Source organism: Onychostoma macrolepis, chromosome 02 (assembly GCF_012432095.1).
Source record: "Onychostoma macrolepis isolate SWU-2019 chromosome 02, ASM1243209v1, whole genome shotgun sequence".
In the NCBI taxonomy this organism is placed as follows: domain Eukaryota; kingdom Metazoa; phylum Chordata; class Actinopteri; order Cypriniformes; family Cyprinidae; genus Onychostoma; species Onychostoma macrolepis.
In genome coordinates, this window is record NC_081156.1 from 20896182 (window position 1) to 20920160 (window position 23979).

Below are 23979 nucleotides of genomic sequence, written 5' to 3' on the forward strand. Positions count from 1 at the left end.
CGCTGTAAGCTTTTCTTTTTGTTTTGTTTTCGCTCGCGATCTTTACAACACACATTACATTACATATTTCATGGCACACTCCTTATATGCGTTTTTGGCGCCACCTATTGTTGTGGGTGTATTAAGTTACTGACATGCCAAAGTCTAGACCCCGAATATAAGACGACCGCGTTTTTTCAGATGCATTTCCAAGAAAAAAACATCGTCTTATATTCGGGTCAATAGGCCTACTCAAAAGCATACAAATATTAAGACTGCAAGAAAAAAAAAATGTTAGTTATGATTAATTTAGGAATTTATGATTAATTTAAAAATTCCTTCACACGTTACATTTCATTTATATATATATATATAAATTATTATTTTATTTTTTTTCAAATGGCCAGTTGAAAATGTCCTTGATCCGTTTTACATCTCAGAAGCATCCAAGACATCCATTTTTTTGCTGTTCATTTTCTCCTTTTCGGAAAAGTGCATGTGCTGCCCCAGTACGATGAATCTGTTTACATTCCTCCAATCTTTTTCTTATCTGGAAGAAGTGTAAGAACCATTTAGTGAAGGAATATCTTGACAATAAAGAGATTGAATCATGATGGTGTTCTGTGAATGTAGGGTTTTGTCCCCATGGACTAATATAGTAATATGTGATTTACCTCTTCCTTTTGTCTAAGAAGTAAACATGGTTTCATGGTTCCATTACAATCAATACAGGAAACCTGAGGCTGAAAAAATACCATAGAAATAAAATAAAAAATAATGTATGAAACTGTCAGGTTTTTCTACAATGACTTCTACAGGCATTTAGACAATCATTCTCAGATAGATAGTGAATACTTACTTTCTTGTCTTCGATTTTACATCCTTTCTGATGGACACTCTCTGTTGTGCTGTCACATGAGGTGGGTCTCAGTATCACATTGAGCATATTGTTATGCTGTCATAAATGGGAAAGATACAGGTGCATGTAACTCTTGCATAAAAATGACAACCAAATATACATGTAGGAGAAGCTTAAACATTTTATAGAGAATTTTAAGGCACATGCACAGAAAACGAATAATCAAAACAAACCAATAAATTACAGCTTATGAAATAACTTACTGTTTTGATAATGGTGTGATAGTCAAGATGTTTGACTTTTCCGTGATCCTTGTTGCCTTGTTTTATTGCCTTGTCAACAATTTTTCTGTCATGATCGTCTAACTTATCATATTCCGTTCCCTTTGTTGACTGCAGCAGGAACAGAGCGCTAAGCAGGAACAGTAAGCCTCTCATCTTGACCAGTAACTGAAGAGATGTGCTGATTTTCAGAATCTGTTACTGCTGTCACGTCTACACAGATCACAACAGCTGTGATTGGTCTGCTTTGTAAGCAGAGGTCCTCCCCTAAGATCATGAAAATAGAGGGTTTGTGCAGGTTTTATAAAGTAAATTTAAGTTGCTTTAAAGAACTTTTTAAGATCAAGTAAAGAAAAGATCAGGAATAAAGGGAACACAATGTGTCAGTACATAAATTCTTTAAATGTATGAGCTGTATAGCAACATTTTGTAAGACAAATAAAGAATTTAAACATTTTGGTCATAAAAACACAACTGACAAAACTAGCATTGCAAATAGTCTTTGCTACAAAGAACATTTCACCAACTCATCTATAATCACCAAAAAGCCATCCTTCAACAGCTCTTTTAAAACTTGTTGAATATTTTTAAACCCTTTAATGACCCTGGTAATTTATTCCATGCCATCGCACTTGTGTATAAAACAGTATTATTCCCCACCAAACATTTAAATATAATTCCCACCCCTAGTGTCATAGGTATGCTTGTCTATTTCCATATCAAATTAATTTCCTAAATAACTTGGAACCAGTTGATGAAAAATTCTGTATGCAATTAAAAAAAAAAAAAAACTTTTTCAACTGACAAATACACCTAAAACATTCACTACTTAAATAGTAATGAGGACTTTCAACATTATTCTAACTTAACTTGAGCATTTTGAAATTTATATTTCATACTCCGTGATCAACTGTACCAAAAACAAACAAAAAAAAAGGCTGCATAATCAGTGCAGTTGTATATGTTAGTGATGTATTAGTCTATTTAAAAAAAAAAAAAAAATTAAATTTGAGATTCTCAAGGACATGCAGCATGAATTTAAGGTTTATTTGATGTCTGCCATCCGTTTTTCTGCTTTCAAAGTACAAATGAAAAGTACACAACCCCTGATAAAACATTGAATGTTTGATTTGAACTCAAAGCAACATATGCAAATATTACCCTTGACTCACGGCTGCATTTGTATCCACCATTTATACGTTTATTTCACTTTAACCATAATTCCAGTGCCTGTTACTGTTCTAAACAGAGGACAATGATCACAAAAACAAGCACCGTTTAAATGCATTTCACTACAACAAGCTTCCATACTATTTCATAAAGAGAAAAGACTGAAACAGACCCAAGTGTCATATTTGAAGAATTTATTGTTCTGACATTTGAAACCAAGAGCATCATAACAGGCTAATGACAATATTTTAAACAATAAGAGGGGGAAAAATGACAAAGCAACTGAATTTGAAGAACATCTGACTGATGGAATGGGAAGTAAACCAATGACCCAAAAAAGGAGGGAAGGGGAGGGGTGCATCCAGTCGTTCACATTAAGGTACAGTAACAATAATAAAAAAAAATATTCATGAGCGTTTCCTTGCCTCTGTCCCAAGAAGGGATCATTAATAATATTAATATCAACATCGATAAAAAATAATTACAAGTTATAAAGAGAAGCCAATACCACTGGGAAGAGTGGCTGGCGGCTGCGTCTGTGTAAGTGAGAAAGAGGAAAGGGAGAGATGGAGAGAGAAGAGAAGGATATGAAGGGTAGGATGTGTTTTTGACAGTCTATGCAGAGAGGTCACTGTTGTCAAACCGTTCCTGATCGTACACCTCTGCAATGACCTTGCGACCTCCGAACCAGCGGTTGTTGAGTGCCTGAATGGCCTTGTTCATCTCTGATGCCGCTGAAAACTCCACAAAGATCTTGACAATGACTTCAGCATCCTCCTCCTCGCCCTGCTTCTCCTGATAGATGATCACTCTATTAACAGCTCCAAACTTCCCACATTCCTCCGTTACTTCTCCTTCCAGATCGTCATCTATGTCCTCAGGTCCAACCATGTTCCTGAGCACCATAACCGTAGACTGTGGACAGAGCATACAGAAGTGTTAAAACTAATAATAGCATAATGGCGGAACACACTTTCCAAACAAGTGTATTTGTGTTTGCACTCTGGACAGCATCAACAGTTTCTATTTACAATGTTTTTGCAGCGCTAAGCAGTGTAGCCAATCACAGATATATCTGTTGATTCCTTGAATGCAGTGGCCAATCAGAGGCGTTTCGGTTAGTCAGACTCAACTCAGCAACCAAAACACAAGACTTTTTGTTCAGTGCCGAGCTCTTGAAGCTTGTGAATCCTCTCATTATAACAAAGTGAGTGTGGACACTGTGTAAAAAAAGATTCATTGCACAGTGTAGACAACAGATATTTGTGAGATTGCGATGAACTGAGATAAGTGACAGAATCTAGTAGGTCAAAGATTCAATGACCCATTCATAAAGTCATTTGTTCCTGAATGATTCAGTTGTTTGAACTAATCGATCAGTGACAAAAACAATGACTTGCTGCCACCTACTGGTGGTTTTAGTGTAATTTCATTAAAGTCTAATTTCAGTTAAATCATTTAATATTTCTATATTCAAAACATTAAAACATTAATTTTATAACATTGTTATGAACTTAAATGCATTCATTCCTCCTCGGAACCTAATTAAACAGTTTTAAAGGTTTTGAAACAAGGACATTTAAAAAGGTTAGAAAAAATGCCTTTATAAAGGTAAAAAAAAAATCAGGTCATTTCTGTCATTGATCAGGAGGTGCTCCTAAATTTTTGACTCTGCTCTTAGGTGTAGAGCCCTGAGAACCCAGTTATTTTAATTAATTGAGAACTAACCTCTTGTTTCCTCAACAGTTTCTGCATGACCATATGTCTGGCACTGCTGCCAGAGATGCTCATGTGCTCCTGTTCACTGAGCATCTCCTGACCCGTGCCGTCTTGAGCAGATTCTTCCTCTTCTTTTTCCTTCTTTGCCTCTTGGGCTGCAGCCACAGCAGCTGACAGTGACGGCGGAGAGGCCAACACTGGGTTCACAAGGCCCACTTGAGGCACAACAGGGAGCGTGGGCCGCGCTGGTGTCACCCCTGCACAGAAACAGGAGTCAGTATATTAACTGTGGTCTGACACACGAATTTCTGCTAGACACCTATACAATCCCTCTCTGTGTGAGCGAAAGAGGCTTTTTACCAGACTCTACAGCCTTAAGAACTGTTCCCTAACAAAAATCTGAGTTTATTTTTTACACAAATACGATGATTGGTTTAAAGTCAGTCAAGTATGTTTCGACTAGGGATGTAACGATTAACGGTTTGATGATAAATCATGATAAAATTCCCAATGGTTAGTATTACCATTTCATATTTTAATCATCATTTAAAACTGTATTCGATTACCGTAATTTGAACTCACGATAAATAAATACTGTCCAGCATAAAGCACAGTTTTAAGTAACTAAGTAGTTTCGTTTTGAGTGAAAATAGAGCGGAAAAGCTGGGAGGTTTTAAAAGAGTGCTAAGGGAATTACACAATGAATATATGAATGAATTAATTATATGAATGTACCTCTGAAGGTTCTGACTGTCTTCAGAAACGATTCAATAGCATTTTGTTTTCATCTTTGCTCCATGTAATACCTAAAGGAAGTGTTCTTAATCGCAATCCTGCTTTGTCCACTGAGTTTACAGGAAACTGTAATTCAACTTTTCCATAAGCACCACCTGCTGTCAGTGAATGGATTTACAGAGACTTATATTTACATTCAGCTTGTGTGCAGTTTCTGTCTGGCCAAAAATGGACCGAATTGGCATGCCCTGCTGTAAATTTTGACCGGTTGATGAAAAACAAGCTTATGGATTCTACACATTTAAACAATTCAGGTAAGTTATGTAGAATTATTTATGGAGCAGATAAAATGCATATACCCCCGGTTTCACAGGCGAGGCTTAAGCCAAGTCCTAGACTAAAATCTAAGTCTGAGGTGTTTAAACTGAAAGAAACTTGCACTGACTGATCATAATCATTTATTAATCAATTATCATTTTGACTTGATCCTTTTCTTTATTTAAAGGCTGAAATGTGAGATTTACCTTATGAAACTTTTTCAAAGCTTTATTTGAACATTTATATTAGATATTTGAACATGCTATTAAACTGTTGTCATTTAAAATCCGAACATCATTGGTAATGTTATTGTTTTAGTGATTATGCAAACAAAAGTCATTTTATTTGTTGTTTGTTGATTTTTAAATATAAAACTTGAAGCGATTTATGTTCTGGTACTTTTTGAACCTCTCCAGCACATTTTAACAGTACTGTGATGATACTGATAACCGTGATAATTTGGGTCACTATAATCATGATAAATTTTTATACCATTACATCCCTAGTTTCGACTGATCCACAATGATGCTGTCTTCAGAATTAATATGGAAAATTAACATTTAAGTGCTTTACCAATAATCTTCCCCTCCAGTGAGATGTTAACTAATGACTGGATCATATTTGGTCAGTGAGATAAACTTGAGAATCAATTTGTCAACAATGTTCAATTAGTGAATGAAAATGAATTACAGTGCCAAGGAGTGCTAGAACGGATGTCAATATTTTGACTGAATAATGATTTAAATTTCAAAATGTTTGGCTGAACCATTCCTAACAGAAAACTTTTTCACAGAAATCGTTCATAAAAAAAAAAAAAACTAAAAAAAAAAACACCATGTAGAAATCAGACAGTTCTGGAAAGTGCTTCAACATTCTTCCTCTATACCTGCTTGCTTCTTCCCTCTGTGATTATAATGTTGAGCATTTAATCAAAACATTAAAAAAATAAAAATAAGATGGGGTCACTTTGCCCCTCTGATGCAACATCTGTTCTCTCTGGGCTTGGCTTCAAGATCAATTCCACAAAAAAACAAAAAAACACACAGGATCTGAGAGACTCACTGGCCAATAGGAATGAGAGATTTGTTTATGAGGGGAGGGGTTAGAAACAGTCCTCTTCAAACTTGGTTGATCAGTGTGCAGCAAAGGGGAAGGGTCATGGCGAATGTGGAGAATAAAGACAGGGAGGGGAAGAAAGGAGAGAAAAAAGGAGAAAGAGAGAGAGAGACAAGGAGAGAAGAGAAAATAAAAGAGAAATCTATTAGTGGACACGTCCCACGACAGGCCACGTTAAACTGAGTACTGTGTAGGACAACAGAAACCTGAGGGAGAGAGAGATTGTGCACATTTAAGCTAATGTGGAAACGGGAGATCATGGACAGTGTTTAGAAGTAAAACAAACAGACAGGTCTGAGTACAACCACTTAAAATTAGTGATCTGACCTACACTGTGTAGCCCTAAGTAATGTGTAGGAGGACATGCCTGCCGAATAAGGGCTTTAAAAGAAAAATAAGGCATGTGTTTGTAATTATCTTTCAGTCGGACTCCTGTACATGTTCCTAACAATCCTGTTTTCAAAAACAATACATGAAATGCTATCATTCATGCAAACTAAACCCAAGTGAAAGGCCCCACTCTTACACAACACAAGTCAACCACATGCAGAACAAAAATACTGAAGACATACAACACGATTAAGGCACACCAGTGAAAACACTTTGTTGTAGAGGGCCACAGTACTGACAAAATAGTAATGATGTTACAAACAACTTCTGAATCCACCTACCTGTAATGACCCCTGGGGCCTGAGCTGCCATGACGGCCTGTGGGAGCTGAGGCAGGGACAGGCCCGTCCCCGCAGTCATCGCCCCCAGAATAGATGCTCCTGCTACCGCTTCCTGGAAGAACAGAGTGGGACATATAGGAACACCGCCTGGACAGCGCCCGTTAAAAGCACACATAACACCAACACGAGTGGACAAGCACGTCACGGGACAGGACAGGACAGGACAGGACAGGACAAGAGACAGACAGACAGACCGACCTTCACACACACAGACAAGCCTTGGGCCAGCTGCATAAAAATGGGAAGTTTGAGCTTAGGGCTATTGAGAATAGGAACGCTCATATTGACTGTTTAGCAGTTAACCAAAAATAAGAATTTTGACCGATTAATACTTTGTTACAAAGAAAAAAAAAACCACCTTTAAATGGTTTAAGTTTGCGACATTAAGGAAAAACATTCTATATGTTACCTCAAGTTAAGCAAGTACCTGCTCCACTTTCACTTAGTTAACCGAAGTAGTAAACGAAACCATGGCAAGTGGCAGTACTGGATAAATGGTTATCGAAGAGTGAATCCAGGAATTAATTTATTCAAATTTCGAATGGACTTTAGCCTAAAAAGCCTGCAATGAGCGCTCTCCTTATAATTACTAAAATGCTGTCACTCATCTTAGTTTATCGTGATCTCACAAAGTTCCATTATATTCAATGAAGCTCTACGGGCTCCGCTCCAGCCCATCCCCACAGCACATCGACATGTTACTTTTTTAAAATAAAAACTACACATGTTGTGCACTAAGGTTGGCCTGCTATTTATTTTTTTATTTCTGACGAGAAAAGAAAATAATATACTAGTTCTTCAAAGCTCCTAAAAAAAAAAAATTCAGTGCGCGTTTCATTTTGTCGTCATCTTAATCTGCTCTTTTACGTGAAAAATATTTAGTGTAGGACAATTTGTTTCACTGTTTTTCTCAAAAACACACATATACACATATATATATATATATATATATATACACATACATATCCCTGGACCACACAAAACCAGTCTTAAGTCACTGGGGTATAATTTGTAGCAATAGCCAAAAATACATTGTATGTGTCAAAATTATCCATTTTTATTTTCATAGCTAAGAACTTCGTTTGGACAACTTTAAAGGTGATTTTCTCAATATTTTGATTTTTTTGCACCCTCAGATTCCAGATTTTCCAGATCTCGGCCAAATATTGTCCTATCATAACAAACCATACATCAATGGAAAGCTTATTTATTCAGCTTTCAGATGATGTATAAATCTCAATTTCGAAAAAATTGACACTTATGACTGGTTTTGTGGTCCAGGGTCACACATATACACATACATACATACACATATATATATATATATATATATAAAAAATAGACAAGCGTCCATTCAATTTTTTTTTATTTAATATTCTAATCTTATCAGTTAACGCTTAATGTTTGGATAACGAGCAGCGGTTGTCAGTTGAGAAAGTTAACCAAAATGAGCATCCCTAATTGAGAAAATTTATTTTTGTTAGCATTAAGCAATAAAATATCTGTAGTATACAGTCTCAGAGTACTCTTTAAGGTTTTCACAGCAGAAAAGGTTATACCCAGTCAACATGGGTTCTTGTGCTATATCCTCAGCTGTCCCTTAACCACTTGTGCATACAAATTATATATGGCAACACACTTCAAAAATTGATGATTTCTGAAGCAAAGTTGGATTTTGTTCATTAGCCTATATAGAAAACCTAGAAGGCTTCAAACTCTAAAGAGTGTTAATAGATGAAAATCAGCAAACTACAATACGAGTTAGGCCTTTTAAGCAAACTAAAACCCTAAATTTGATTTAAAATTTAAACTTTCTATTCATCAAAGAATCCTGAAAAGAATGTATCATGGTTTAAACAAAAATATTAAGCAGCATAACTGCTTTCAACATTGATAATAATTGGTTTACAATTAATAATTGATTTCTGAAGAATCCTGTTACAATGAAGACTGAAGTAAAGGCTGATAAAAATTCAGCACTGCAGATACACAGAAATGAATTATTTTAAAATAGATTAAGAGAAAAAAAGGTTTTAAATTAGGGATGCACCAAATGTTCGGCAACCGAAACTGTCGGCCAAAAATAGCTCTTTCAGTGGTCGGCCGAATAAACGAAGAGACTAAAATAAACAGTACCGAACAATGACGTGATGCGATCAAATAGAGGCGTGCACTAATGCAGCAAACACGTCAGTGTGAAAGTATTTAAAACTGTCCGAGAAAGACACAAAAATCATTACAAACCGACAGCGAGAGACTTGTTCAGTGCTGCATCGCATGTCTTCGATGAGAAGAGGAAGGGTGGTTGTTGCTGGGTACTGTTTGATGATTGAAATTGCGAAATGGCCTTAAACAATTAGTAAATAAACTGCAGAATGTTGTTTTCTAATACACACACAGATTGCATGTATTCAAACAGCGCTGCACGAGCTCACGCGTGTCTGCTTGTTAGCCAGAGTTCAAAGTCCAAATCTGCACTGAAACAGTGTTACTCGTCAGCTGCTCAATAATATTTTTATGCATGTTTAAAATAAAATAAGACAATAATGATAATAATTACAACAGCTCTATTAATACATTTATTATAACACTCACACAGTCTTCAAATTGGGATCTGTAAAATTTCTAATGTTTTAAAAGAATTCTCTTCTGCTCAGCAAGGCTGCATTTATTTGTACAGTAAAAAATACATGACTGATTTAAGAAGGGGGTCTCAAATGGCCCAAAAATATTTTACTAACTTAATTTTAAGTTAAATAATTGTGCTTTGTTGGTATGGTCTGCTAGAATGTTAAAAAATGTTCAGTGTAAAGTAAATATTTTTACATTATTGTTTTGTTACCGATTTTTTCTTTGAAAAGCTATGAAAAACAGTAAAAAGCACATTTTGGGTAATTTAAATTTATGCAATAGTGAAAAAAAAAAAAAAAAAAAGGCAAAATGTACGGGGAAAAATGTGAAAAACCGTGTTCGGTATTCAGGCTTGGGTACAGCGAATCATTTTGTTTGGCTTCGGCCAAGAATTTTACATTTCAGTGCAGCCCTATTTTAAATTGTAAATTTTAGATTACAAATTATATTATATATAAAAATTATATTATCTACTAAATTAGGGCTGTAGCTATCGAATATTTTAGTAATCGAGTATTCTACCGAACATTCTATCGATTAATCGCGTAATCGGTTAAGAACTTTCTTTAATAAAGAGCAATACTAAATATACAAGAGAAAGCAATTGGTTTCCTTTTTAGAAAAATTAACACTTCTATTGCTGAAATTGCATATTAATAACTGTGAAAACTTAACCCATTTAGTGCATTTAATTGCCATATTACATTCAAAATGCAAATACAAATATAAAAATCTATTTCAAATTACTTTAAAAAAGGTAAACATAGTACAACCTAAAACTAAGACCTAAAACTTATTTACTATCAAAATAATAGTAATAAAAAAATAAATAGTAATAAAACCTAAACATTGTGCAACTTAACTAGTTTCAAGTTTATCCAAGTTTCAGCCTAACTACAGGTCAGGTGTGATAAAAGCCTTTACTGTCTTCTTAGAAGGCTTTGTGGCTTTTGTAAGAGGCAAAAATTAGTGGGCAGGAGGCTAAAGTGGAACAAAAACAAGAGTCCACACACAACATTTATTAACACATTTTTTCAGCAACATGAATTTAAAGTAAACCCTCTTAAATGTCTCGCTGCATACTGGTGTGTGTGTGTGTAATCATTTAAAGGAGCATGTGGTTGCAAACACAGTGCTCTGTATGTAGTTACAGTAAATGGTAGGGATGCACCGAAATGAAAAATCTGGGCCGAAACCGAAAATTCTGGATATGCTTGGTCGAAAACCAAAACTGCTTTTTTATTCAACAATATAAAGTAGTTTAAGACTTTTTAATTTAACTCAATTCTAATGACAGTTTAGAAAACACAAGCCAATAAAATAACCACACTTTTATCAAAAGAAAATTGGACAGAAAATATATTAATATTGAATATCAATGTATTATTTTTATTCAGTTCTATTCAACAGAATCAGACATAACTGTTGTTGTTTTTGACTAATTATCCAAATAATGTAGTCCTGCAAACAGGGTTTTTCCTTTCTCAAAATGCGGCAGAGGTGGTACCATCCTGATCATGTGCATTGTGCGCACAATGTACCGACCCTTCAAGTGGCTGAAAAACTTTTTACACGCAACATTTTAGGTGTTATATTAAATATAGCTATGATTAAAGAAAATGACAATTATAAAGTTGTTTTATTGTTATTTATTCTTAAAATAGCCTTATAAAATGTTTTCTTTTTCCTCAAATTCTGTGTTGTGTATCTGTTTATCAAATGGAGGCATACAACTATTTTATTTATCTTTAAATAATTGAAAATTAAACTTTTTGGCAAACAAAGGGGATTTACCATTCAAATTAAAACGGAAGAAATGTTGTGAGATCATTCCTTGAAAATAAAGTTTTCATAATTTTAGTAGTAGCAATATGTACATTCTGCTGAACAATATTAATATATTTCTGCTGCAATGTCTTCAAATTATACCGGACTTTTATTTTGACGGGTTGCTGTGAATACCTTTACATTTCTGTGTATATGATATGACGCTAGTTTTACTTAAATGAAACGGTGAAACGCTCGTGAAGTGACTCTCAGAGCAGTTCTGGAGATGTTGTTCGTGTGTTTATGTCCTCAATGAGACGGCAGACGCTGAAATCACCGCGAGCGTCACGCGCGCTTCAGTGTGGTAAAGGAAAACGCGCGTCTCTGCCATTCATTCATACAGAGATATGATCGCGAAATACTAATCAATGCTTATCAGATCGCGTAAATCAGTGGGAAATTAATAGAAATGATGATTCTGTGTAAAGAAATATCAAGTAAACGTATAAAAATCCTGGCAAAGCTATTATTATCAGCGCATGTGAGCAGGCGTAACGGGGAGCAGATCAGTGAAGGAGATTTTACTAGAGTTGCCCAGTACAGCTGTATTACAGCATGTCACTACTGCAAACAGGAACAAGTATACAACATAGAAATTTCTTGTCTGCGCGTTATTTGAGCGCACTTAGCTTTTGCGGAATATTGAACGGAGCGTCACAAGGTGCAGTGATTAGAGTGAAACCTGAACACTGCGGCGCGGCGCGGCATAGTTCAGTGCATCCCTAGTAAACAAACTAAACGATTCTTCGAAGCACATTTCGCCTCTATGATTTTTTTGTATTCGAGTTACTCGAGGAATCGTTCCAGCCCTATACTAAATTTTTATAAAGTATTTATGATCACCAAGACTGCATGCATTTTATTTAAAAACAAAAAAATCTTACAAAAACTTTTGAACAGTAATATATACATTAAAAAACAGCCAAAACGCTAACAGCTAAAGGAAATTTGAAAGTCGCTTGACAAACACATCAGTCAAGTGTCCGCTCTAACAGTGTCTGTGCATCTAAACATTCAGGCATTTCATGCAACTAGGCCCAAGACCTGAAATAAAGGTCAAGAACATATGACAAAACAAGCTAAAAGGATCATTAGAAATCTTCATAAATTAACAACCATACATTAATTTAGACACCACTATATAAATTATAAAATTATACATTTATCTGCTTAACATATAATTTAAACTATGTATGACAAGCATGAGACAACACAGGACAATTACATCACTGATCATACAAATTTACAATATATATTTAGTAGCATATAATATGGCAATTTTAGCATGATCTATGCAGTAGCATAGATTCAATAAAATTCACTAAAATAGAAGTAACCCACAATAGAAAATGCCAAAAAGGTATCTCAATTAAAATAGTAAAGGCACACCCATTAACAAAGAACTATCATGAAAAGCCTTAAGTTTAAGCGGACATCCAGAATTTTATATTCATCATTTTGTGGTCCAAAACCCAAATTACAGATATGAGGCATAATATAGCTGAAAAATTTTGTCAGAGGTGCTACTTAAAGTCACCTGCAACTAAAACTGCTCAGCTTTCAAGTTTATGGCCTGTCTAGTAAACATTCTCTACCTAGCACACTATAGAGCAATGGGCATCACTGTAACTGGGAAGTCTTGAAGACAAGACTCTCCCCACACTCATATTCTACACAAAACAAAAAGGCACCAGCGTGCTTTGAACAGAATTTCCTGAAGGATTTACCAGACAGTTGAGGAAGTCTTCTGTCCGATTCTCCGGCTGGGACAGATTCCATGCCATCTGTTTTTGGAGTTTACATGCTATGTTATCTTTCTGCATGTAAAAGCTCTGTCTCAAATAAGTAATGCTGTGTCATAACTGAGTCTTCATGCCAGTCAATGCCTAAGCTGACTCAAATCAAGCCCTTACATACAGCACCAAGTGCCTGCTCTAGCCTGCTAAGCGAATTAAAAAAAATCACGCTGCCTTACTTTACAAAGGAAGGCTTTTAAATGCCAAAGGAAGCAGCTGATCACATGCACACACACACACACTCTCTCCCTGACTAACAATAGATAATCAAGGTGTGTAAATGCTCACCTGTGCTGTGATTTTGGCAGTGGCAGCCGCAGCCGCTACGGCAGCGGCGGGAGGAAGGCCGCCTGGCGTCGTTGGCGTCAGAAGGGGCATGGGGGGTGTGACTGCTTTGCCCACTCGCAGGTACTGGCCGCCCAAGTCGAAAAGGTTCATGGAGGACACGGCATCCTGCGCAGACTGGGCCTTATCATATTCTACAGGGGAAACAAGGAGGACTAAGACTCAACAGCTTCTAAGAAGACTCAGCATTAATCTACCAGAGCTCTGAGACAGTTACTGTGTAATTACCAGCGGGCACTTATGGCACAAAAGTCCGTAACAGAGCCTAAGAAAACAACGACAACAGAAATAAAAACTTACTATGAAAGCATGTGAGGAACCTGCCCCCACCCTTCTCTATCCCCTGTGAGACATGTAGAGAACAGCATTCTACCATGACTGACTGCTCTCAGTCAGATACATTTATATGCAACCGAATGGGTGTAGCAGCCGCCCGCTTACCTATGAAGCCATAGCCTTTGTGCTTTCCCGTCGTGGGGTCGCGGGCCAGGGTGCATGACTTGATTCTTCCGAAAGCCTCGAACACACTCTTGATGTCGTCGTCTGACAAATCGGGATGCACGGATGCCACGTAAATCCGGTTGAAGGCGCGTGCTTCTTCGGCTAGCTGGTCTATGATGGGTTGAGCCTGACCAATGTTGCTTGGTCGCCCCACCTACAAGTGTTGAAATAAGAGATCAGACATTATTGGATATGAAAGATTTAGAAAAACAAATATCACAAGCTATTAAACTTATGAAGTACTCACTTTAATGTTTCTACCGCCCAACATAACGGAGTTCATCTGTTCTAATGCGAGCTGTGCTGCTTCTGGTACTTCATATTCTACAAATGCAAAACCCTGGAGAAAGAGTAGCTTAATGTAAGTTAAAAAACAAAGAATGAAAAATACAAAATGTAAAAAAAAAAAAAAACCTTCTGACCTTGTGTTTTAATGTAACAGAGTCCCAGGACATGTCAATGCTCTTAATGGGACCGAAAGGAGCAAATGCCTGTCTGATGGTGTCTTCTCCTAGCTCGTAGTAGATGGACCCAACATAAACACGGCACATTATGGCTAGTGCCCGTTGCCTCTGTGCTGCAACCTGCAATGGACAATTCAGTTGATCAGACGGGGCCATGCCAGGCACATACTCATCATTCATAAGTAGGGATGGGTATCGTTTACATTTTATCGGTACTGATACCGATACTCTTATCAATACTATTTGGTGCAAAAAGATAGGATGTGAAAAGCTGTTGAAAATTTAAAGTTATTTTATTACTGCTGAACTTTAGCAACTTTATTAAAATTCTTCAGTCAAGAGCAGAGAGTTATTTTTCTCTTTGTGTTTTATTTTATTAACATTAAAAGGAAATAACTATTTCAAAACACTCCAAAAACACTTTCATAAATGAAAATTGTGTCATTTACTCACTCTCAAGTTGTTTAAAACCTGAATGAGTTGCTTTCTTCTGTTGAACATAAAAGTTATTTTGAAGAATGTGGGAAACCAAACAGTTGCTGGTCTCCAGTGACTTCCATATTTTTTTCCTACTATCAAAGTCAGTGGGGACCAGCACCTGTTTGGTTACCCACATTCTTCAAAATATCTTCTTTGGTGTTCAGCACAAGAATAAAAATTAATACAGGTTTGGTACAACATGACAGCGAGTAAATAATGACAATATTAATTTTTTGGTGAACTATTCCTGTAATTACAATCAGCAGCATGTTTAGTTTACTTTCACTTTAGACATAACTGTTTATATGTAAACTTTGTGTGTTTTTAACAGTATTAGCGCAATCAGACGATAACCAAGTAATCAGGTGCTGTTTGACCGGTCTTTTAATGTACGAACGCTTCAGTGTAAGCTCTCTGAATAAGCACATGAATGAAATGTTTAACCGCAAGGCTTTAGCACGCAAATAATGTACTTTTGTGATTGCGAATAAGTGCAGTGTCTCGTGAGTGTAACTATACCGCTGAATCAACATTTGTGAATGTCTCTCGCAAGTTGCAGTTGGAGCTGGAGCCGTGAGACATAGTAAATACAGTGCATTGCTTGAGGTAGATGTGTTTTGTTAGTAAATGTTTCATTATATTACTAGTGTTGCCTCCTTTGTTCACTATTACACTACTGCATATATTGCATCTGACACTGCTGTTGCTTAGTTTTGTAATGTGAGCCCACACTTTCGAATGTTTCACTCTTGCCGCGATGACTGATTGCATGCAAACTGAAAAACACATGCCCATGGAGATCACATGCACGTCGAACAAACGTCGACCACATTATTCAGTGAAGGAAAATGACAAGCAGCAGCTTCTAATTCGTTATTAACATTGAAGTATACTGAGATAAAACAATGCAAGTATCAATAACAGTATCGTTTGTCCTGAAACTTATCGGTAGTCAGGTATTGACCCAATTACGTACCGGTCCAAAAAAAATACCGGTTCTCGGTACCCATCCCTATTCATAGGTAGTGATCGACCGATATTGATTTTTTAGAACTGATACCAATTTGCATGTTTCTTTGCCCGATAACCGATATGTAGAACCAATATTTATATACTGTTATAAAGTAAATAAATGACAGTCTTTAAATCAGTGAGCAGTCTTTCATGTTAAATTTAATATTCATATTACAAAAAAAAAAAAACTTTTACTTAAAGCATCAGCAGCAACACTAATATTAAAAATAAGCAAAATAAAGGTAGAAGGTCTAATGTTTTCAAATGGAGAAAATACATAAAGGACAAGTCAAATCAGCTTGATTTTAAACTTCACTTTTTAGCCTATTAAACAGCTTGTATGCCTACTAAACTACTGTAGAGTAATTCACTAAGTAATATTCTCCGGAACATTGGAATATAACAAACAAAACATATTTTATTGCATTTCTCAACTGGCATGTTGTATCAAAATTACTAATAATGTTTTTGTCATTCTAGATTATGAAATGCCTGCTGACAGTGCAGTTTATCTATGAATTTACACAGAACTATACTCGAACGGCAATCGCTCGTGGAGATAATAAATAATTTCCATAGAGTTGTATTTATTTAGATGTTTATTAGCAAAATAATGGTTATATAGTAAATGTTAATACAATTTAGGGTGTTTTAAACAAATGAGTCTTGTTAAAAGTTACATGCGGTGGACGTGCTGGAGCATTTCCTGAGCATCAAAGCGGCTTCACGAGACTAATGATGAGCATCAACAGACAGAGAATTAAATTCAGCACTTTTATTTCCAACATGCGCTCATTCATGGCTGCATATTTAATTCACACAAAGTTACGTCTTTATTGGGACAGGACTTGACGGATTATCTTACGTGACTCCGTGAGTTCGTCTCCATTTCTAAGAGCCAAGCTGCATAAACTGGATAGCAGGCATTTTTGTAATACATCTAATTTGTGCATTAATGGCTGTTATGTTAAATAACGTTTACTAACTACAGCAAATAAAGTACCTGTGCATGCCGTTGTTGTCTTGTTTCCCCTCAGACGCGCTGCAATGACGATCCTGCGCGCAATTCTCAAAGCACCCACAAGATGGCGGTGTTTATAGGTGAATCCGATATTACAAAACCAATATCCGATAATGGTAAAATGCTTAAATATCGGGGAAAAATATCGGTAAATCGATATATCGGTCGATCTCTAGTCACAACCCAGGGTTAGGCTTGTTCCAGTGATTGAGGATAGAACCAGCAGACAATAAACATGCTGGCACCGAAGACATAGCACTGGCTTTTCTTTATCTCCTCCCCATTACACACACGTGTACTGAACAACCACATGTATGCCGACAGAAGGAGGGGAGTCAATGAAGGTTAATGAGATTACTGGAAGAAACTGTGTTGGACTTACAGACTGTAGTGGTGAGAGGGGATCTCCAAAGCCCATCGTCAATGAGGCCATCTGAAGGGAATTAGGGAGCTGTCAGGAAAAATAAACCAACTTGGTAAGTCTATCACTGTTGTGCAGCTTTTTTTGTACCACGGGTGGAAGTTGTCAGATGAGAGTAGAAAGGGTCATTGAGACAACATATTACTCACATTATGATACATAATTACAATCATGATTACATTGTGTTTACACTAATAACACTGTGGTGTTTTTTTCCCCAACAATCGCTTTCTAACTGAATCTTTCCCTCATAACTGTCAAATAAATGTCAAATAGTTTCACCATGATATTTTTTCAGAAATCTGAAAAAAAAAAAAAAAGTGTTACAGAACTACTATAGGTGCTTTTCCACTGCGTTGTACGACTCTGTTTGCGTTTCCACTGCAGTTTAGTACCGCTTTAGAGTGGGCGGGATTAATCACGTGTCCTTATAGTCGCGCCGCCTACTGCCGGGACTCCTGAAAAACTTCTCATTCTGCCTTGCTCCATCACGCTCTCGCTGGATCTGCTCCTCACCTATCAACGAGAGGACAGTCTGTACTTCCTCAACAGACAACGAAACAGCCATTTTTCCTTGTTAAAAAAAAGGTGCGCTCATTCAAAACAGTTGCGTTCGATCCTTCGCTGGCTGTGCTCATTTAAATCTAGCGGGGTCTGTTGTGTCTCGTGCCGCAAGTTCAATGACGCAGGCAGTGACGATTTTCTCCGGCCAATCAGTGATCAGCAGAGTTTACACGTCACGTTTTGGTAACGGTACGGCTCACTTGGAACCTCGGCCAAGGTGGTACTAAAAAAAGTACCAGGTACTGTACCCAGTGGAAAACCCCCCAAAAGTGAGCCGTACTGAACCGTACCGTGCCGTACCATGCAGTGGAAAAGCACCATATGTAATTGGGCTAAGCTGTGAGTGACATCGGCATATATTCAGCATAATAAAGTTCAATACTATATCTATCCCATGTTCTCATGCACTTTTACCTGTAGGTTGCTAAGCTGTTGCTGCTGATGGGCGAGGGTCTGTTTGACCAGGACGCTCTTGATGCTTTGTTCCATGGCATACTTCTTTGCCTACAATTGAGAGCACATAATACTAAATAAATACCCACTAAAATAACTTCAAACCAACTCAGCAGGACCACAAATAGCCAGATCTTGAGATACTTGACTTTAACATTTGTCCGTGTGTCTGGCACCAATGGATTTTTTGAAAAGGGCAAGTGAAAGAATCTCAATTTCCCCAAGCATCAGCACGATTGCAAATTTTATACAACAGCTCATTTAACAAGTATTTAAAGAAATTTGCATTTTAGAAAATACTGACTGATAAGAATAGTTCAAATAAAAGATCACAGCAGAACAGTTGCGCATCTCCAAGCAATTAACAGCAGCGTTTTGTTACTGATTCAGTGTTTTTGAACAAATTGGGTCAACAGTTCAGATTACATTTAGTCATTTAGCAGATGCTTTTATCCAAAGCGATTTAAAAAGGAGGACAATGGAAGCAATCAAAAGAGCAATGATACGCAAGTGCTATAACAAGTCTCAGTTAGCTTAACGCAGTACAGGTAGCAAGTTTTTTTTATTATATAATGAACAAAAAGAAAACAGAACAGAAAAAGAATAGAGCAAGCTAGTGTTAGAAGCCTTTTTTTGCTTTTGTTAATTGTATAATAAATAAGAAAACAAATAGATAGAATACAAAAAGATTAGAAAAGATAGTATTAGTATTTTATTTTATTTTTAAAGAATAGAATTAGAATAGAAAGTGCTAGAGTTAAAGGGTCAAATAAAGATGGAAGAGATGTGTTTTTAGACGATTCTTTAAGATGGCTAAGGACTCAGCTGCTTGGATTGGATTGAGTTGGGCCGGTCATTCCACCAGGAGGGAACATTTAATTTAAAAGTCTGTGAAAGTGATTTTGTGCCTCTTTGGGATGGCACAATAAAGCGACATTCACTTGCAGAACGTAAGCTTCTAGAGGGCACATAAGTCTGAAGTAATGAATTTAGGTAAAGGGGTGGAGAGCCAGTGGTGGTTTTGTAGGCAAACATTAATGCCTTGAATTGTATGCGAGCAGCTATTGGTAGCCAGTGCAAATTGATAAACAGTAGGGCTGGGAGATATATCGCCCAGCCCTAATAAACAGAGATGTGACGAGCATTCTTTTTGGCTCATTAAAACGCTCTTTGCTTGTCTTGAATGAATCAGTCATTTTAATAAATTGGTTGAATAAACTACTCAATTACTTACTCATTAAGAGAGTCTCCACCAGCTGCCACCTACAGTACTGGCGGTTTATTTTCATGTATCATTGCATTTTCACCAACACTTTATATTTGTATATTCAAAAAATGTAAAAACATTAGTATCACCATTATTTGTGCAGTAATTCTGCAATGTAAATGCAGGTTACCTCTGAGCTTCATTCAGTCGGTGTAAATGCATCTAAATGCCACTTCCTCTTGATATTGATTGGTAACAGCCCTAGTATCTGATCCTAATTATATTTTTTGATAAAAGTTCAGAATTTGACATAAGATGAACACTTAAGTTTAGGATAAAATTACCATTTATAAAAGCAAAAAAAAAAAAAAATGGAAACTTGAAGAGGGCAAATATCACAAATATGCTCATTTAAGTAAAAGCTAACAGAACACTAATATTGATTCAGAATAAATTACATTTACGACAAAAAAATCCTTTTTTCTTTGCTTTTTTTTTTAACTTGGATACGATGAATGACTGATTTGCTTGTCCGAAAGACAAGCACATCAAGGCTTAACGTTAAGCCCTGCTTCAGGTACACCAACATTCATCTCTAAAATTTTGTGTCACATATGATATTTCAGAAATCTGCTAAAACTCACAAATGTTAAATGAGAATAATCGTCCACTTTAAATGGTGTCCCAGCTATTGAGAATAGTACTAGCAGATAATCAGATGCCACTAGCACCGAAGGCATAGTACTGGTTCTGCTCTTGTCCACTGCTTGCTTACATGTGCACTGAGCAAACACATGCTTGTAAAGCTAGGAGGACATGAAAAAAATAATCACAAAACTATAAATGAAAGCCTCTGTCTGATACACTGGTGTATAACTGTTATGGAGTATGGTAAAGTCACGTCATGCATCAATATCACTGATTTCAGTAGCCATATACAGAAGCAGTGTCTGGGGAAAGTCTCACCTTCTGTAGCGCCTCCTGCTGTTCCGGGGTGAGGGGCGGCAGGCCGAGCTTCGAGGCCGTGCTCTGTCCATTCTCCATCATCAGAGCCTCGCCTCCCTGCACAGAGCACAGGCATCTGTCAGACCTGATGAACGTGAGCTGCAGGCAAACTGCACATCTACTCAAGACACACACTGGACTGCAATACACACTGGACAACTTACAGCTTTAAAACCATTTAGTTTAAGAGCAAACTCAGATTACATCAGTCATACAATAAATCTGGACAATATTTCTATTGAACATAGTATAGCATAAATTATGCATCTTACGTGAATTCTTTACCATTTTAATTTTTTTGCAAATGCATAAAAATATAAAAGCATTAGGATTAGAGCTGGAAACAAGTTCTCATATTTACATGACTGCAAATGATTCTAGATCATTTTGAGCTTGCTCTAAAACAGCTTTCTAGATTTCAGCACATGTTGGACACCTTCAGTTTAGCATAGGGCTTTGTTAAAGTCATTTTAAACTGAACTGAAAGGCCGTTGATAATGAGCCTTCTGTATACATTTAATTAACAGGCTTCTCACAATATTGTAAGGGGAACCATGTATTTGTACCACATGGTGACTTCTCCCCTCAGTGGAAACACTGAGATATTTGATTCTGTCGGTCACTGGAGGACCATATACCCTTAGAGTGCACATGCTAAAGTGAGCCCTCTTATTGATTACTACACAAGAGAAAACTTAAGTACCTTTGCTCAAATGAACTCCAGAGTGGTGCACTGCCCCCCCCCCTTAAGGAGGTTTGAACCCAAAAAGTTCTGCCATTGGCTTTGGAAATATAGTACAGTCAAGAGATATGTTCTACAGCACAGACGACACATAGAGAGAAATGACAAAAAAGAAAAAAGGAAAAGAAAAACACAAACCTACTTAGAACAATAGAACTGGGTAGGGAGACAACAATTTGAGATCACTGACATCCAAATCCAGGGGGAAAAAAAAGGTTGTCCCTAAGATGTTTAGGACATGAAGCCCTGGTTGACAAACCTTAAGGCAATATATTTTGTACACATAAGTTCTGTGGCAATGATTGTTAAAAGGACAGTTCACCCAAATAATGAAAATTATGACTTACGGGCCCATTCACAGTAAGGACGATAACTATAAAATTTCAATAATCGTTTTAATTGCATGACAACAGGGACACACTACAACTATAAAAAAATTAGAAACCGTATTATTGAAAAAACTTTTTTTTGACCAAACAAAAACATTAACAGCCAATCAAAATCCATGCTTAGAATTAAACAAAACATTATTGTCTGTAGGTGTGGATGCTTACATAGTTATTGTTTTAGTTATCATTCCTGGTGTGAACAGGGCTTTGATCGTGTTGTTCCAAACCCATATGATTTTTCTAGACTAAGGGCAGATGATCTTCACTAATTAAAGACTTAAATTTTGGTTCGTTTGACTTAAGAAGCTTTATATGTATAAAGTATAAGATGCACTTACTGCTTTTATGATATTTACATTCTTTTTAAAGCTTGAAATGAGTCTTGTATGGAAATAAGCAATGAGGACAACCATGAAAATTCCTCCTATTACATTTCACAGAATAAAGTCCTAAAGGTTTAGAATGACATCGGAATAATTAAATTAATTCATTTTTAGCTGAACTATTCCTTTCATTTGACTGACAACAAAATTTCCCAATTTGTGAATATTAGTGCAAGGAACGTGCATATTGCTTAAACACGTCCAAAAATTACAGGACTTGAGCTACCAGTATGTTATGACTGGCCTGGATGACAAATAATGACCAATGAAAATGTCTTTTTTTGTATTGACTATGCAAATAAAACTTAATTTTCCATTCCCTAAAAGCTGTAACACTTTACATATACTGGTGACACTTGAACAACACAGTAAGGAAGTACAGGTTGCCTGATGCAACCTGTTGTTTATCAAATATGTGTAATACTCGCATAACTGAAAAGCAATCAGAAACATTAAAAGTTCTTTGCAAACCCCTTTCATAACAAAGGGGAAGAGTGGTCTCGGAGTGAGCAGTGGATAGGCCCCTTACCTAGCACCTGCTCTCCGCTGGGGTGTCTTGTGAGATTATATATGGGGAGCTTTTACAGTTCAATACAGAGTCTATAAGGAAAGAGAGAGGTTTCAGTAAACTCATGTAAACTGCGCCCATTTCCCAAGTTAAAAGGGTGAACTTGAATGTTTTTCAACCTACTTATAATAGCATGGATTTTGAGATGTCTGTAAACAGACTAACGTTGGTTAGGAGACTCTAAATTAAACATTTAAACGACCTGCTCTGATTTACTACAATCACATTACATAGTTAATGTTAACATCAAGTAACCGCAGACTAGGTGGTCATGAAGTATGAATGTGTCCCATACATTCTCACCGGCCATTAGGCCTTATGTAATGTTGGGTTTAACGATACTCAATTCCACACTCAAAAAGATCGTTCCACTGCAATGCACTTTTTTTTTTCTTCAAAAGCGAATACTGCAAACAAATCTTAACACTGTAAACACATTAAACGGGAGCGTTTAGTTTCTTGTGGGCCGTGCAGCAGCGAAGTTGGTTCAGCTCATGGAGGACAATGTGAACGGGTTAACACGCTAGCTCATGTAACGAATGAAGAAAGCGAGTGAGCGCAGGCGTTTGGGTTACAAACGTAGTAATGCACCGTTAAAAACAACCATTATAAACAAATCCTAACAGTTAGAAATGACTTGGTCAGCCGAGGATAATTTAATCACAGTGATTTTGAAAAGCCTCGCAGCAGCATCAGCAGGCCAGGGAGAAAATCCCGCTCTCGGTGCGCTAGGCTAGTTAGCCATACCCCTGTTCTTCTAACTTTTTAAATGAAACCTCTGTCCGAAAACATTCCTATATGCATTTGAAATATTACTGTATGTATATTAAGAGAGAAGTTAAACAAAATATTACATTTACCGCTGAAACAGCCACCGCCATAGAGCACACCTTCCAGCGCTAACGTCCACACAGCGAGGAAGACTATGAAATCTCGCGATACTGAGAGAGAGAAAGTTAGGTAAGAGGCGCGCAGCTGCAGTGTGGCCCATCAGGCTGTGATTGGAGGAAAGCAAGTCTCATTGAATAACAAAAATATAATGATGTATGTTAGAGAGCACAATAAAATGTTAATTTCTCATTTTCTTTGGATAATATGTGTCGCCATTGCTAAGACGATCGCAAAATATATATTCATATTTCTAATCAAGAGAAATAAAAGCCCATAGCCTATATAGAGGGTCCGGGATAGTTGTCACATTTTTAACTTCAATCAATATTTGTCTAAATGGGTTTATGAAAGTAAGTTTCTTGACACACG

The 23979-nt window shown here is 36.8% G+C and overlaps 1 protein-coding gene and 2 non-coding genes across 11 annotated transcripts; all 3 read right to left on the bottom strand.

Moving 5' to 3' along the window:
* Positions 1-2468: 2468 nt before the first annotated feature.
* Positions 2469-23708, bottom strand: puf60a (poly-U binding splicing factor a). Of its 9 annotated transcripts, none has more exons than XM_058747060.1 (14): positions 23580-23641; positions 22681-22751; positions 21341-21452; positions 20599-20694; positions 18387-18476; positions 17370-17438; positions 14431-14592; positions 14256-14348; positions 13949-14162; positions 13451-13641; positions 13094-13150; positions 6849-6960; positions 4018-4265; positions 2469-3204 (listed from the first exon to the last, which is right to left on the bottom strand). In XM_058747060.1, the coding sequence occupies exons 4-14, from the start codon at positions 20677-20679 to the stop codon at positions 2905-2907; spliced, it is 1617 nt and encodes a 538-aa protein (XP_058603043.1). In that variant the 5' UTR covers positions 20680-20694; positions 21341-21452; positions 22681-22751; positions 23580-23641; the 3' UTR covers positions 2469-2904. The 9 variants fall into 9 exon arrangements, with proteins under 9 accessions (XP_058603043.1, XP_058603033.1, XP_058603017.1 ...); XM_058747050.1 differs by having other exon boundaries at positions 23574-23627; XM_058747034.1 differs by lacking the exon at positions 21341-21452 and having other exon boundaries at positions 23580-23662.
* On the bottom strand, positions 17181-17318 carry LOC131533441 (small nucleolar RNA SNORA57). Its single transcript, XR_009269109.1, has one exon. It is a non-coding gene; the product is annotated as a small nucleolar RNA SNORA57 (small nucleolar RNA).
* On the bottom strand, positions 20310-20442 carry LOC131533444 (small nucleolar RNA SNORA57). The gene has a single exon (XR_009269110.1). It is a non-coding gene; the product is annotated as a small nucleolar RNA SNORA57 (small nucleolar RNA).
* Positions 23709-23979: the final 271 nt, after the last annotated feature.

Coding starts and splice junctions, on each gene's coding strand:
- puf60a (XM_058747019.1), bottom strand. CDS start 23,600: ATGGCGGTGGCTGTTTCAGCGGTAAAT. Junction 18,477..20,598: donor AGCAGGAGGCGCTACAGAAG/GTGAGACTTTCC, acceptor TCTCAATTGTAG/GCAAAGAAGTATGCCATGGA. Junction 14,349..14,430: donor CTGTTACATTAAAACACAAG/GTCAGAAGGTTT, acceptor CTCTTTCTCCAG/GGTTTTGCATTTGTAGAATA.